Source organism: Oryzias latipes, chromosome 12, assembly GCF_002234675.1.
Source record: "Oryzias latipes chromosome 12, ASM223467v1".
Classification (NCBI taxonomy): domain Eukaryota; kingdom Metazoa; phylum Chordata; class Actinopteri; order Beloniformes; family Adrianichthyidae; genus Oryzias; species Oryzias latipes.
This window is the reverse complement of record NC_019870.2, coordinates 28216316-28232107: the sequence shown is the minus strand read 5'-3', so window position 1 is coordinate 28232107 and position 15792 is coordinate 28216316. Positions and strand designations below refer to the sequence as shown.

Here is a 15792-nt window from a genome sequence, read left to right as displayed (position 1 = left end):
TGCTGCCACCGCCATGCTTCACTGTCAGACCAGAGAATGTTTTCTCATGTCTGCCTCCCTGGATATTTTATTTTGTGTGGACGTTCGGACGAGCCTTGTCTTATTAAATCAAATCCCAGCGTATCAATATACTGTTCATTGACTGCCTGCCAGCTCCCTTAACTTCTCCAGAACCTGGATCACACCGAATCTCTGCCCTTCCCTGGCCTAGGCCCTCTTCATGGGTTACCTTCAAACCCCTCAATGACACCTGCCTCACAAACAATCACAACAAACCGATCCAGAACTCAGAACCTTTACGTCAGTGTGTTCATCCTGTGAGGAGGAGCTTGTGAACCGCTCTCTTCAGACAGAACCGTAATAAAAGATTTCCCCAGAATAAAAAGTCTGATTCTTTATTACCCCGCTCTGGAGTGGAGCTGTGAGGGAGTGGGATTTTTGATCACCGCTGTGATGAAGCAGCAAGAGTTTAGTGGGTCTAGATGACCCCACTCCCAATGTTAAAGTGCCTAAGATAGCACAAGGGTTAACAAGAACCAGAGAGAAGGAGCATATTATCCCAGTCACCTTTAGGATCGATTTTAAGATTCTTCTATTAGTTTATAAAAGTTTAAATGGAGCTGGACCCTCATTTTGATCTGATTTACTTTTAGCTTATGACCCTCCCAGAGCCCTCTGGTGGTCCCAAAGGTCAGAACTAAAACCCACGGCGAGGCCTCCTTTCAGCACCGTGGGCCCCGCCCCGCCCCGCCTGTGGAACAGCCTGAGGACGTGGGGGCTTCAGCCACCGTGGAGGTTAAGAAAAAACTTAAAACGCATCCTTTTAGTAAAGTATTTACATCGTTTTTACTTGTCCGCATGTTTTTGATTTGATAAAAAATTTAACTAATTCGACTTGTTTTGATTGTAATGGTGAGATGTGTATGTGTTGTGTTTTTAATTTATTAATTCATTTTTTTATTATTATTCGTATTGTTTTAACTATGTTCATTGTTTTAACTGCTATATTTTTATCTTTTTTTCTTCTTCTGGGAAACACTTTGAGCTGCTCTGTGGCATGAAAAGGGCTAAGGTGAATAAAGGTGAATTTGAGTTTGACTGCAGTTATTCTAAAGAAATGATCGGAGAAACAGGAGCCAGTGACTGAATACTTATTAAAGCGACATTTTTGAAAAATATATTCAATCCATTTACAAAAAGCTGCAGCTTCAGGAGGAAAAGACAAAGGTTTATTTTCAGACACAGCAGCGCTTAAGATTACGCGTCACAGAGGGACCTTGAACGCACCGCAACGCAATCCAGATGAAGAGGCTCACGTTCACAGGCTGTCCAGGTGCATGCTGGGATGTGTTGAACTACAGGATGCGGGGATCAATGTTCTTCATAGATTAGTCAAACACTTGATTTATAAGAAAATTGATGAAATGTTGATGTTTTTCTTAAATTTGTTCCTTTTTTGCAGCAGTTTTTTATGACACAATCAGATAAAACATGTCAAATGAATTTGCTCTCATATACATTTATAGATACGTTTTTAGCTAAGAAATAGGATGACTTTAGAAAAAATACTGTAAGAATTGACAGTCACACAATTGACACTTATTGAATAACTTTTTGTTCCATTTCACAGCATTTAGAACTTAATGTCTGTAAAAAGGTCGGAGCCAGATCTATGTTAATTTCTGTCTCTGTTCCGTAAAAAGTCTCATCAGGTCATTTGAATAAAATTAGATGGTTATACATAATAAGGTTCAGAATGAGTGCAGCGCAATTATTAATGCTACACTCACTAGTTAATAAATATGTTTTTAAGCCAACAGCTTCATTTAGATTGGAACTCAAAATTGAAGTCATACTTTTAGGAAGAAGAAAGAAGTATAAAAACCAGAATCTTCCTCAGTAGTGAGTGTGACTCCTAATGCTCCTCATCACTGAAGGTCTTGTGGAAATCTCTTCAAGTCCGCTTTTGATTGAGTGATAATTCTGAGGCAAATCCCTTCGACAAACACCCCCAGAGGAGCCAGAGGCCGCTGCTTCCTGTCCTCCATCTTACTCTCCAGGATGAAGAGGAGGACCCATCGTCACTCTGCGCGTTCTCACAGGACCCGTGGTGAGGCTTTCCGAGCCCGAGCAGCGAGCCTTGTGCTGGCTGTCACAGCAGCCTGCGAACCTTTTTGCCGCCCTCTTGATGAAGCGCACCTTCCCGCGGGCCTTGGTGACCGTGGCGTAGTCGTGGGACTTCAGTTTGCTGTAGTAGTCGGAGAACTTGTTGTAGAGGATGGAGATGGGCATGCCGTTGAGGATGATGCCGAAGGAGATGCACCCGAAGGCGAAGGCGCGGCCCAGGTTGGTCTCTGGGTACATGTCGCCGTAGCCCACTGTGGAAATGCTAACCTGGAGGAAGACACGGATGCTTTACGGAAGCTGGGGCCTTTGAGTGACACCCTGTGCAGCTGGGGACTTACAGCGGCCCACCACCAGGCGTGCGGCATGGAGGTGAAGTTGGTGTTGTAGGAGTCGTGCTCGGCGCTGTAGACCATGGCAGAAAACATGAAGATCCCCATGGCGATGAAGAGCAGCAGACAGCCCACCTGTGGAGACATTCGGCAGCGTTTCAGGACGAGCTCTTGCTCGAGTCTGACCGAGCGGCTCTGCTCAGCGTCACGCCGACCTGTTGGTAGCACTGCCTCAGGGTGAAGCCGAAGGCTCGGAGACCCGTGGAGTGCCGGGCCAGCTTCAGAATCCGGAAGATTCTCATCAGACGCATGATCCTCAGAACCTGACCCACCTGCACAGAGACACGCCTCCCTTCATGTCATCTTAGTGTTCACTCAGGGAAGTTCAGAAGTGTGTCTGCTCAGAAGGAATAACACCATCTCTTCATTGCTTCATAAAGATGCAGCAGAACTGAGGTTTTTTTTTGTCTTCAGAGGTCTAAAAGTCTTAATTTCTGCCAGTTAGCAGTGGATGCAGTTTATTTTTCAGACAAAATGTTTGATCTAAAAGAGAACAGCTTTATGAAACTAGATTTTCCACAATGTTGCTTCTCAGATCAGGATGAGTTTTAAGCCTTTAACATGAGAAATGTCACAGGCAACATGAAATAACAAAAGCGGAGAAAAGCAGCTTTGTGTCGACGTCCAACACTTTACGATAGTGATAGCTGCTGTCCCCAGCTTTACATTCGTTTGATGTTCCTGTCTGTCTTTATTCATCCTTATGTTCAAAACCTTCAGTTTTAAAGGTTTAAAAGTTTAGCTTTAGTGTGTTCAGTGAATGTTTATCTTGTTTAGCCCTCAACCTAAAGCGTGTTTTGGATGTAGGCCCCCTGTGCGACTGACTTTGACCCCCTATAGTACCATTTTATAAAATGAGGGACCCTGGGAGAATTTCAGGCAGGCAGCTCAGCAGTGCGTTTACTCCTCCCCACGGGCGGTTCAGCCCAATTAACTCACCTGTTCTGCGTCCTACTTAAGAACCAGGTGTGCGCTCCACGCCCCCCCCCCCCCCCCTCCCCGGCTTCCACCTGTGAGTTCTGTTAAGTTTTCCATGGAGATCTTGTTTTAAAATATGAAAAGTAAAGCTTTCTCTACTGCATGAGTGGTCTGACTGAAATTCATGCGGCTTTTTGTGTGTGTGTGAAAATGACCAAATATAGATAGGAAACACAAAAGAATATTGTCAAATTCATATGTGTGCGGGTGGGGGTTACTCGCCCGGGAAGTAAGTTAGTGTAGAACCGCCACTGGTTGAAGAGTTTTGGTGGTTGAAAGAAAGTAAATTCTGGAGCTAAAGCTGCCAGGAGTCTGCTGAAAGAACGCTCCGGTGTTTTGACCAAACAGTGTGTGGTGAAGGTCCTTCCTGTTCTACTCTACACTGAACAAAGAAAAACAGAACTTTATAGTGATGGGAGCAAAAACCAGGATGAAGCTCTGGACCTTTCCAACGCGAGCCACGGCCTCAATGTCTCCTGAGTGCAGGTGAAAGTCCTCGTCCTCAAAGCACTCCAGGACCATTTGCAGGTAATGCGGCAGGATGGCCACCAGGTCCACGGTGTTCAGCACGCTGCGTCCGAAACACCGCAGGTCGGGCGTGGAAACCAGGCGCAGCAGGTACTCCAGGGTGAAGAAGCAGATGCAGAAGGTCTCCACGCTCTCGCCGTAGAAATGGCCACTGGGCTGACCTGAGGGAGTCTGCAGCACAGCACAGCCAGATGTTGGACCCAAACAAGCTCCTGTGACCTCAGAGTCTTCTCCCAAAGTCTTCAAACAATCACAAATATTCAGGAAACCAAACCAATGCCATCTGTATTCATTAATAAAGTTCATAGGGTCTGTATTAATAACTTGGTTATTAACACACCTGACATGTTTCGACGGACGTCCATGTCAGGTGTGTGAAGAAAACACAACCATGTCTGATAATAGAAGAACCCAAGAAGTCCATGACATCTGTAGTTTCTGTTCAACAGTCTGGAGACAAGTTCTTCAACAGTTTGAAATCTACGGTGGCCCTGAAGTGCCAATCACAGCAACAGGACACAGGATCACAACGACAATTAAAAAGAAAAACAAAGAATAAATACTTTATTTGAAACTTTAGGATGTTGTTGACTTTGAGTTTTTTCGGATGCGTCTTCGCACACTTACACAAGTTTAATGATTAGTATGGAGCATATCTTGGATAGTTTCATGCCAATTAACTTCAAGTTGAAATGTTTATAATTTCATTTTGATTTCTGGAAGTTACTTTTGTTTTCTGAAATTTGTCTTCTCTCTCGACAGAAACCGTAAAAGGAAGTTGTCGTGAAGTGATACCGGATCCGCTCCAGAATCACTGAGGTTCTTTGTGTGCCGGCCAAAAACCTGGACCCGTTTAGATCCAGAACCAAAACTACGCAGGAAAACAACAACATCCATACGTTTAAATTGCAAACAAATGATGACAAATCAGAAAAATCGGAGGATAAATTGAAGTACTAGTTGTGTAACATGACTAAAAATGTTAAACAATAGTATATTATTTGGTGTGCTGAAAATGTAAGTATAGACTATTGCTCTTGGTTGTTGTTTTATCTTTTTTAAGAGGTGGCCTTTAATAAGCTAAGCTTCTGCCTGCTGTCTGTATTATCTCCTGTTGCTATTCTTATTGGTTAAATCAGGGCTCAGCAACCTGAACGTCTCAAAGAGCCATTTGGATCAGTTTCCCATAGAAATAAAAGCACAGGGAGCCGCAACACTAGGGGTGTTAGAGAAATATCGCCTAATTTCGCCTAAATCTCGCAATAGTTCATTTGGCGATGCTTGTATTGATTCAAAATGCTGTCAGATATATTTAATTATTTATCAGCGCAATGTTTCCTTTGATCTTTTGTCCATTTTCCACAACCTTGAACAGACTTTTCTGTCTGTCAAACACCAGAGTTAAGATGAATGAGAAGATGGAAACAAACTCACTTTGATCCAGACTTCTATTTTTTTCCTTTAAATCCTGTAAACCCAATAAAGTATATTAATTTTATGGATGAGAACTATTTTTCATTAGGAAGCAGCTGTTAGTTTGTTGGAATCATAAGCGGTGAGTCTAAGCCCCGCCCCCACCTCTCTACCTGTTCACACCTCTGCAGCTCCAAGTTGTTTTCCCCCACGTGCAAAGTATTCAAGCCAGTGTTTCTTTTTCTTTGTTATAGTTTCTTTCACCACTTTTTGCTGCTTAATTGTTCAACTATTTTAACAATCCAACTATTCAAATGTTCTGCTCTTTCAGCCTTTTCCGGCTATGACTTTTGGTTCTTCAAATCTTTCAACTTTTCCAGGATTATATTGATTACATGTCCTGTACACCGTGCCTGGTTGGTGGCGTCATGGCATGATACGCGAGCTGTGGTGCACAACTTTGCTGGTTCATATAGTGCGGTTTTCATTTTATTTATGGTCAACTTTGAGCATTTCTTTATTTAATTTTTGTGCCAATTCTTACCCTTTGAGTTTCATTTTCATGCAGCAACATTGCATTCAACCTGCATTTTCTTCTTGAAATGAAGCTCTTTCTAGTTATTATTACTACTATCCACTATTTGCCATGTTGAAATGCATTTTATCATTAACATGTTTGAAGTAAAGAGTACAAATTACCAGTGTCCCATAACTTCTACCTTTTCTGGTTTCCTATTTTGATTTCTAGAAAAGACTTTGTTTTCCCGAAACGTTTCATTTAGATTTTGTTTCATTGTTTGGAATTCTGTTTAGATTTTTTAAAGTGTTGTGTTTTTTTTGGTTATTTTTCCTGCTTTAGTAATTCTCCTTCTATACTTTAACATCTTCACATTTCAGGACCATCATACAGACAGCAGCACGTTTGTCCACACCTGTGTTGATGACAACATCTTATACAAAACACCCACCACACACACACACACACACACACACACACACACACACACAGACCTTGTACTGCATCTCCTCCACAGTGTTTAGCGTCATGGCAACCAGCGAGACCAGCACGAAAAAGGACGAGGCCACGCCCATCAGCTTGGCAGGGATGGAAGAGAACGGCTTCTCCATCAGGTTCCAGATTCTCCTCCGGATCCGCCCGAAGGTCTTGTGGTCGAACTCTGCCTTGTTCTCCACCTCCAGCTGGAGAACCTGAGCCAGCATCAAACAGAGAACACTGAAAAACCCAGACGCAGTCGAGACGGTCTATTTGACATGAAACCTTAAAACCTAAAGGAGCCGATGTCAATCTGGGTCACGAAAAGCTGATTTTCTCTACATCTGTCAAGACTGCAGGGACTTTGGAATGAAGGTCACAGAGACATTAGTCAGTCAGAAGATTAATGACGGAATATTTGGAAACAGGTCATCTCCCTTTATTTAGAGGGACACGGAGTCATACAGGCCACAAAGAAGAAAAACATTATGTAAGTTCACAGAATTTCCGTCTTTTGTGTCTGTGTAAACTCATTCATGGAGGGTTAGGGTTCCATCACTCACTCACCGGTACACCTGGCCAACTGCTCGTTAATGCAAATTTCTAATCAGCCAATCACATGGCAGCAGCTCAATGCAAATAGACATGTAGACATGGTCCAGACGATCTGCTGCAGGTCAAACCAGCATCAGAATGAGGAAGAAAGGTGGTTGGAGTGACTCTGAACGTGGTTGTTGGTGCCAGACGGGTTGGTCTGAGGATTTCAGAAACTGCTGATCTACTGGGATTTTCACCCACAACCATCTCTAGGGTTTACAGAGAATGGTTACAAAAAGAGAAAATATCCAGAGAGCAGCAGTTCTGTGGGCAGAAATGCAGTGTTGATGCCAAACAGAGGAGAACGGCCAGACTGGTTCCAGCTGATAGAAAGACAACAGGAACTCAAAGAACCACTGGTTCCAACCGGGTTCTGTAAAAGATCATCTCTGATCAACACGTCCAACCTGGAGGCAGATGGACTACAGCAGCAGAAGACCACACCGGGTACCACTGCTGTCAGCTAAGAACAGGAAACTGAGGCTACAATTCACTCAGACTCACCAAAACTAGACCCTAGAAGATGGAAAAACGTTTTCTGGTCTGATGAGTCTCCATTTCTGCTGCCACATTCAGGTGGTTGGGTCAGAATTTGGCCTCAACAACATGAAATCATGAATCCATCCTGCCTTTTATCAACAGTTCAGGCTGGTGGTGGTGGTGTCATGGTGTGGGGATGTTTTCTTTGTACCAACTGAGCATGGTTCCAACACCACAGCCTACCTGAGTATTGCTGCTGACCATGTCCATCACTTTCTGACCACAGTGGACCATCTTCTGATGCTACTTCCAGCAGGATAGGGCTCCATGTTAGACAGCTGGAATCATCTCAGACTGGTTTCTAGAACATGATGATGATTTCTCTGGACTCAAACGGCCTCTACAGTCACCAGAACCCAATTAGAGAACCTTTGGGGTGTGGTGGAACGGGAGATCAGCATCATGGATGTTCAGCCGACAAATCTGCAGCAACTGATGCTGTCATGTCAACATGGACCAAAGTCTCTGAGGAATGTTTCCAGAACCTCACTGAATCTATTCCACCAAGGATTAAGGCGGTTCTGAAGGCGAAAGCGGTCCAACCTGGTACTAGTAAGGTGGATCTAAGACAGTGGCCGGTGAGAGTCGATGTCTACGTTACTCTGTTGAGTGAGGGTGGGTTTATCACCATGACATCTCTGGAGATGTCATGGTGCAGCGGTAGGGCGGTCGACCCATGATCATAAGATTGCAGGTTCGATTCCCGCCTTGCACGCCCATGAGTCGAAGTGTCCTTGGGCAAGACACTGAACCCCACCTTGCCTCTGGTGGTAGGCGGGCGCCTGTGTTTGGCAGCGGAGCCGCCACCAGTGTGTGAATGTGTGAGTGACTGGGTGAATGGGTCTGTGACTGTAAAGCGCTTTGTCCTTGTAGGAAGAAAGGCGCTATACAAGTATACGCCATTTACCATTTACCATGTCAAGGATCTTTCTGGTTAGTCTCCTTTTTCAAAGAGGGGTTAACGTTTCAGGACTCTTTTGGTTAAAGTCCAACACTCAACAGACAGTAAAGCTAGAAGCCCCACAGGAGCCTTTTGAGAGAAATATCTGGAGCCCAAAAGACTTCTCAAATCTTCAGCTGTGTGTGTTTTTTGGTTTATTTTTAAAAGACTGACAGAAAAAATATTCTATTCTGGTTGCAGGCTGCGGTGTCTCAGCTGCAGCCTCTTTCCTGACTGGTCTGAGGATGTTCAGCAGGTGCGTTTCAGGCAGGATGGGGAGTCCTCAGGAACCCTCCTTCAAATCTAAAAAGAGTCTGGTCCAGAGTGGGCCGTCACCTCTGCCATCAGCTCCTTCTGGATCTTCAGCTGCTCGTTCAGCTCGTCCTGCCTCTCCTCGAAGGAGATGCGGCAGCAGCGTTGGCTGTACTTGATCCGGACGCCCCAATAGTGGATCTCCTCCAGGAAGTGGTGAGGACACAGCTCGTCTTTGATGCACAGCACGCCCGTTCTGGCGGGGACGACAGAACCCGTGAGAACGCCATCAGCAAAGCTCCCTGTGCTCCACGGCGTGAATACCTGTAGAAGTTGAAGACGTTGTGGAAGATTCTGGGGTCTCGGTCGAAGAAGAACTCGTTGCTGTGAACGATGTAGTCGTCGCAGAGGTCCAGCTTCCTGCTGTGGTCCGTGTAGGTGGCCAAGCGGCCGATGCGGGTCTTTGGATACCTGGCAGCCAGCCTGTACGGCAGAAGGTAGAGCTGCAGGAATGTACAAAACACAGACATGTTTCTGTTAGAATGAGAAACTTTCAGATCTGCTGATGCTGGTGGCGTTCTATCAAACCAAAAGAGGGTCTTCAAACATCACTGGGACTTTCTTTTTAAAGAAAACATGCCGCTGTCCTTTCTGTCATCACCTGCAGGAGGCAGCACTTTCAGGTGGGAAGTTTGTGAATTTGTGAATTTAAAATGGATTCATTATTTTATTGATCAAATTAACATCTGGATTTTGTTGAAAGAAGAAAATGGCCAAAACATTGACAGAAAAAAACCCAAAAAAGTAAATAAAATCCCACTAAAATCCTCCTGTTTAAGAATAACAGTTTGAAAAGTTTAAGCTGCATTTCAAATCCACCCAAAAACCGAAGAAGATGAAAATTTTCTGAGGTAAATAAGGAACATTTCAAGTTTATCTGAAATAAATTGCAGTCCTTGTTTTTATGGCAGAGAGGAGAAATGCTGCACATACATTACAGCATGGAGTTTGTGTTCATTAATAACTTGAAATGAAAAATTCACCTTGAAGTCACAGACAAAAAAAAAAAAAACTGAATTCTGCAAAAAGGAGCACGATGATGGATGGAAACAAAAAAATAAAATTCTGAAGAAGACAATGGTTATGGTTATAAATAGATATTCCTAATTCAAAATTTGGATTTCAAATGAAAGGACAATAGTTCTGAATGAGCTTTTGAAGCTTTTTGGTCTAAGAAGCTCTGGGGTCGGATTTAAAGCTTCAGGTAGTCACCTGAAATGTTTTCCACTTCACAGGTGTGTCCTGTCAGGTAAGTGGGATTTCTTGCCTTATAAATGGGACCATCAGTTGTGTTGTGCAGGAGTCAGGGGGATAAACAGCTGATAGTCTTACTGAATAGACTGTTAGAATTTGGATTATGGCAAGAAAAAAGCAGCTAAGGACAGAAAAACGAGTGGCCATCATTACTTTAAGAAATGAAGGTCAGTCAGTCCCAAATCTTGGGAAAACTTTGAAAATGTCCCTAAGTGCAGTCACAAAAACCATCAAGTGCTCCAAAGAAACTGGCTCACATGCGGCCCCCCCCCAGGAAAGGAAGACCAAGAGTCACCTCTGCTGGGGAGGATAAGTTCATCCGAGTCAGCAGCCTCAGAAATGGCAGGTTAACAGCAGCTCAGATTAGAGAGCAGGTCAATGGCACACAGAGTTCTAGCAGCAGACACATCTCTACAACAACTGTTCAAAGGAGACTGTGTGGATCAGGCCTTCATGCTAGAATATCTGCTAGGAAACCACTGCTAAAGAAAGGCAACAAGCAGAAAAGACTTGTTTGGACTAAAGAACACGAGGAATGGACATTAGACCAGTGGAAATCTCTGCTTTGGTCTTCTTTCTCTTTCGGCTTCTCCCATCAGGGGTCGCCACAGCGAATCATCGTTTTCCACCTCACTCTATCATGAACATCTTCTACTCTAACGTTAGCCAACTTCATGTCCTCTGTTAAGACATCCATATATCTCCTCTTTGGCCGTCCTCTTGCCCTCCTGCCAGGCAGCTCCATCTCCAACATCCTTCTACCAATATATCCACTATCCCTCCTCTGAACATGTCCAAACCATCTCAGTCTGGCTTCTCTGACTTTGTCGCTAACACAGGCAACATGAGCCGTCCCTCTGATGTACTCGTTCCTTATCCTGTCTAACCTGGTCACTCCTAAGGAGAACCTCAACATCTTCATCTCTGCTACCTCCATCTCAGCCTCTTGTCTCTGTCTCACTGCTACCGTCTCTAACCCATAGAGCAGAGCTGGTCTCACCACTGTCTTGTACACCTTTCCTTTGAGTCTTGCTGACACTCTTCTGTCACACAACACTCCTGACACTTTCCTCCACCCGCTCCAACCTGCCTGCACTCGCCTCTTCACCTCTTTTCCACACTCCCCATCACACTGAACTGTTGACCCCAAGTACTTAAACTCCTGCACCTTCTTCACCTCAGCCCCCTGTAACCTAACGCTTCTACCTTGATCCCTCTCGTTCAGACACATGTATTCTGTCTTACTATGACTGACCTTCATACCTCTTCTTTCCAGAGCAAACCTCCACCTCTCTAGCTGTTCCTCCACCTGCTCTCTACTCTCACTGCAAATTACAATGTCATCCGCAAACATCATTGTCCAGGGAGATTCCTGTCTTACCTCGTCTGTCAGCCTGTCCATCAGCATAGCAAACAAAAAAGGACTCAAAGCTGATCCTTGGTGTAGTCCCACCTCCACCTTGAACTCCTCTGTCTGACCTGCAGCACATCTCACCACCGTCATACTTCTCTCATACATGTCCTGAACTACTCTGACATACTTTTCTGCCACTCCAGACGACCTCATACAGTACCACAGCTCCTCCCTCGGCACCCTGTCATACGCCTTCTCTAAATCTACCAACACACAATGCAGCTCCTTCTGACCTTCTCTGTACTTTTCCATCAACATTCTCAAAGCAAAAATGGCATCAGTGGTGCTCTTACGGGGCATGAAACCATACTGCTGCTCACAGATCTCCACCTTCTTCCTAAGCCTGGCTTCCACTACTCTTTCCCACAGCTTCATTGTGTGGCTCATCAACTTTATTCCTCTATAGTTGCTGCAGTTCTGCGTGTCACCCTTGTTCTTAAAGATCGGAACCAGAACGCTTCTCCTCCATTCCTCAGGCATCTTCTCACTCTCTAAAATCCTATTGAACAACCTTGTTAGAAATTCCACTGCTGTCTCTCCTAAGCACTTCCATACCTCCACAGGTACGTCATCAGGACCAACGACCTTTCCGCTCTTCATCCTTTTCAGAGCCTTCCTAACCTCATCCTTTCCAATCTCTGCTACTTCCTGCTCCACAACAACCACATCTTCCTCCCTTCTTTCCCTGTCATTTTCCACATTCATCAGCTCCTCAAAATACTCCTTCCATATTTTCTGTACACTCTCCTGGGTTGTTAGCACCTTTCCATCTCTGTCCTTAATCACCCTTATCTGTTGCACGTCCTTCCCATCTCTGTCTCTCTGTCTGGCTAGCCTGTACAAGTCCTTTTCTCCTTCCTTTGTGTCTAACCTGTCATATAGCTCATCGTAAGCTTTCTGTTTGGCCTTTGCCACCTCTCTCTTCACTCTACGCTGCGCTTCCTTGTACTCCTGTCTACCTTCCTCAGTCCTTTCTACATCTCTGAAATCTCTGCTTTGGTCTGATGAGTCCAAACGTGAGATTTTTGGTTCCAACCACCGTGTCTCTGTGTGACGCAGAAAAGGAGAACGGATGGACTCTACATGCCTGGTTCCCACCGTGAAGCATGGAGGAGGAGGTGTGATGGTGTGGGGGTGCTTTGCTGGTGATTCTGTTGGGGATTTATTCCAAATTGAAGGCATACTGAACCAGCGTGGCTACCACAGCATCTTGCAGAAGCTTCTATTCCATCTGGTTTGTGTTTACCGTAGTTGGACCATCATTTATTTTTTATCAGGACAATGACCCCAAACACACTTCCAGACTGTCTAAGGGCTATTTGACCAAGAAAGAGAGTGATGGGGGGGCTGGGCCAGATGACCTGGCCTCCACAGTCACCGGACCTGAACCCAATCCAGATGGTTTGGGGTGAGCTGGACCGCAGAGTGAAGGAAAAAGGGCCAACAAGTGCTAAGCATTCTGGGAACTCCTTCAAGACTGTTGGAAAACATTTCAGCTGACTTGAAGCTCATCAAGAGAATGCCAAGAGTGTGCAAAGCAGTGATCAAAGCAAAAAGTGGCTACTATGAAGAACCTAGAATATGACATTTTCAGTTGTTTCACACTATTTTGTTATGTATATAATTCCACATGTGTTAATTCATAGTTTTGATGCCTTTAGTGTGAATGTAAAATTTTCACGGTCATGAAAATAAAGAAAACTCTTTGAATGAGAAGGTGAGTCCAAACCTTTGGTCTGTACTGTACGTCTGCTTATCTACTGAATTAGAAGAAGCTCATGTTTGTCTTCACATTTAAAACTCACTCTTTGAAAAAAAAAAAAACCAAATTAAACCAGTTTAAATTGAATCAGTGCAGCTGATGAAATTGCGGGCAGATGATTGTGCTGCTCTGGACCTTTGTGCGCCCCCTTGTGGATGCAGTTGAACTTTTAGACCATGAAAATAAAATGCCCACATTTAAAAGGCATCTAAAAAACAAGAAATAGTCTCAGTTTGAAATCCACTTTCTGAAAACATTTCCTCCCCTAAAGGATAAAAGCCAGTTTTCTCATTAAAGGGAGACAGACGATCTGTGCGCTTAAACACTTTTAATCCAACTTAAACTGTTAAACTAAACTAGTGTGGCGGCCCATCAAACAAGACACAGACGTCATCTGATGGGGTTTTTTCATGGATCTCTTATTAATTGGAGATTTTAGCTCTTGACTGCACATTAGGGGTCCAGGTGACCCCACAAGAGTTACTAGTTACCTTTGAACAATCTATGCAACACTAGCAAGGTTAAAAACAGATCTGATTCTGAGGGTTTAAGAAGAACGACTCGCCGTGCAGGAGTTAGGTTGGATTCTGGGAACTCCAATCACACGTTTGTGTTAAAAAAAAAAAAAAAGCTGGCCCGGTTACCGTTCCTCCCACGTTGATGTTGAGGTTCAGGTGTTTGGTGGGAGAACGCAGGATGCGTGACGGCGACACGGGGAGCCGGTCGTCCACCTCCTCCCGCTCATACTCGGCATACAGGTCATAGATGTCTCTGCTCAGATCCTTCACAGGACACAGAAGGTCAACAGCGTAAATCTGCAGAGGGTTGGGACTCTTACTGCTACTTCTGCAAAGCTTATAATTTACTTGAAGAATGCCAGAAGTAACGCCACAAATGCACACAAGTCTTTGTTTTTGGGCATTTTTCCACCTTTTTTTCCCCTCTGAGATGTACTGAACATCAACATTTAATGACTGAACAGGAACAGACCTCGTCTTTAATAGTTTGTGCCTTCAGGTCTTTAAAAGTAGGAGAGTGGTCTGCAGAAACTGGAAGGGTCAGCTTCTCACCTGCATGGAGTTCCATGGTTTAACCAGGGTGCTGATCAGATCCAGGTGGAAGGCGGGTTCCTGCACCTCGGGGGCCTGGCTGCCAGGCTTGTAGCTTGAAAACAGACTCCTGCTGCGAGCTCTGAGGTGGGTCAGCATGGCGGTGGCTCTGTCTCCTGGTTACTTCAGCAGGAACATCTCCGCAGGTCCAAGCATCCTTGAGCGCACTGCAGCTCGGTGTCCAAAGCCTCTGACGTCACGCGTGTTCGCGGTCAGTCGTGAAGATGCCGTCCTCTGCTGCTCCACTGAGCCCTGATCTGCAGTTGTGTGATGGATTACGCCCTCAGAGTCCCACTGTTGGCATCGTCAGATTAAACAACATGTCTCTTCTACTTTGTCCAGAATAAAGACGCAGGAGGAAGCCTGAGCGTGCCGACCTGCTGCTGCGGCGGCGGCGGCTGGTTCAGATGGAGATGAGCCTGACAGACGTCTGCCTTAATCCAAGAGTGTGACATTTTATTCTGAGGATAACTGCAGCAGTCAGATAAATGGAGATTAATCCTGGTGGCAGCCACACGGGGATAATGAAAAGATGGAGATGACTTTTCTGAAGACAATACCTCATCATCCGTTTGTCTTGACCCACTTTTAGAAATCGGTTTGGAAGAAAGAAAATCCACCTCATTGAGAAAAGCTGAAAGTGTAAACCTGGTTACAGTTTCAGCTCAGACGTCAGTTTTCTACAGGCAGGGAAACCCGACGAAGAGAAGAGAAGCTCCACAGCCTGAAATCAAGTTAAGTGACACGGTGGCGTAGTGGTTGGCACTCTCGCCTCGTATTGAGAAGTCCCTGGTTCAAATCCCCACAGGGTCATTTCTGTTTTCTCTAGTTTCCTCCCACCGTCCAAAAACTTGCTTCATATGTTCATTGGTGATTCCAGATAAACCTGGATGTGTCGTAGAAAGGAGAGCTCTGGAAAGGTTTGCCAACTCAGCGGCCTTGTGGTAGAGTGTCCGCCCTTTTGAGGCTGGAGAGATCAAACCTACGGTCAAGTCTTTCCAAAGAGTGTAACCAAATGGGAAAACTAACAGGACTTTCACTTATTCTGGACCAACAGAGAATATGGATGCAAAACACAGACGCAGCTTTAGAGTCCCGCCTCCTTTAACCTGACTGTACGAATCCCTGTCCTGGATCCACTCGTGGAAGATCCGGAAGGTCTGGCTCATTTGTTCTCTGGATGGATTGACACAGATGGACCAGAACAGAACCGTTTAGGTTCATGTCTGACGGTTTCCTGTATTATTGGGTTTAGAAAACAACTAAAGTTGAATGCTCTGCAGAAAAAGAGCAGATTTCACTAGTTTTGGCCGATTTCCATATCAACACGTGATCTATACCTCAGCCTCGTCTTCATCACCAGCTGCTGGATCAACATTAAGGCTCTTCTTCAAACCAGAGTCCAGACATCAAGCCAAGTTACACATTTACGTCT

The 15792-nt window shown here is 44.8% G+C and overlaps 1 protein-coding gene across 1 annotated transcript; it reads right to left on the bottom strand.

Annotated features, from left to right (window-relative positions):
* Positions 1-443: 443 nt before the first annotated feature.
* Positions 444-15112, bottom strand: LOC101160677 (potassium voltage-gated channel subfamily V member 2-like). The gene is made up of 9 exons (XM_011482139.3): positions 14319-15112; positions 13893-14030; positions 9083-9261; positions 8843-9014; positions 6447-6644; positions 3939-4193; positions 2672-2788; positions 2466-2591; positions 444-2394 (listed from the first exon to the last, which is right to left on the bottom strand). Exons 1-9 carry the CDS (start codon positions 14454-14456, stop codon positions 2050-2052), a joined length of 1668 nt encoding a protein of 555 aa, XP_011480441.1. The 5' UTR covers positions 14457-15112; the 3' UTR covers positions 444-2049.
* Between the last annotated feature and the right edge of the window lie 680 nt (positions 15113-15792).

What these genes read in the sequence shown, in the direction of transcription:
- LOC101160677 (XM_011482139.3), bottom strand. Translation starts at nt 14,456, where the DNA reads ATGCTGACCCACCTCAGAGCTCGCAGCAGGAGTCTGTTTTCAAGCTAC. An exon ending in CCGTGGCTCGCGTTGGAAAG is followed by an intron (nt 2,789 to 3,938) that starts GTCCAGAGCTTC and finishes GTCTCTGTGCAG; the next exon opens with GTGGGTCAGGTTCTGAGGAT. An exon ending in ACGCCTGGTGGTGGGCCGCT is followed by an intron (nt 2,395 to 2,465) that starts GTAAGTCCCCAG and finishes GTCTTCCTCCAG; the next exon opens with GTTAGCATTTCCACAGTGGG.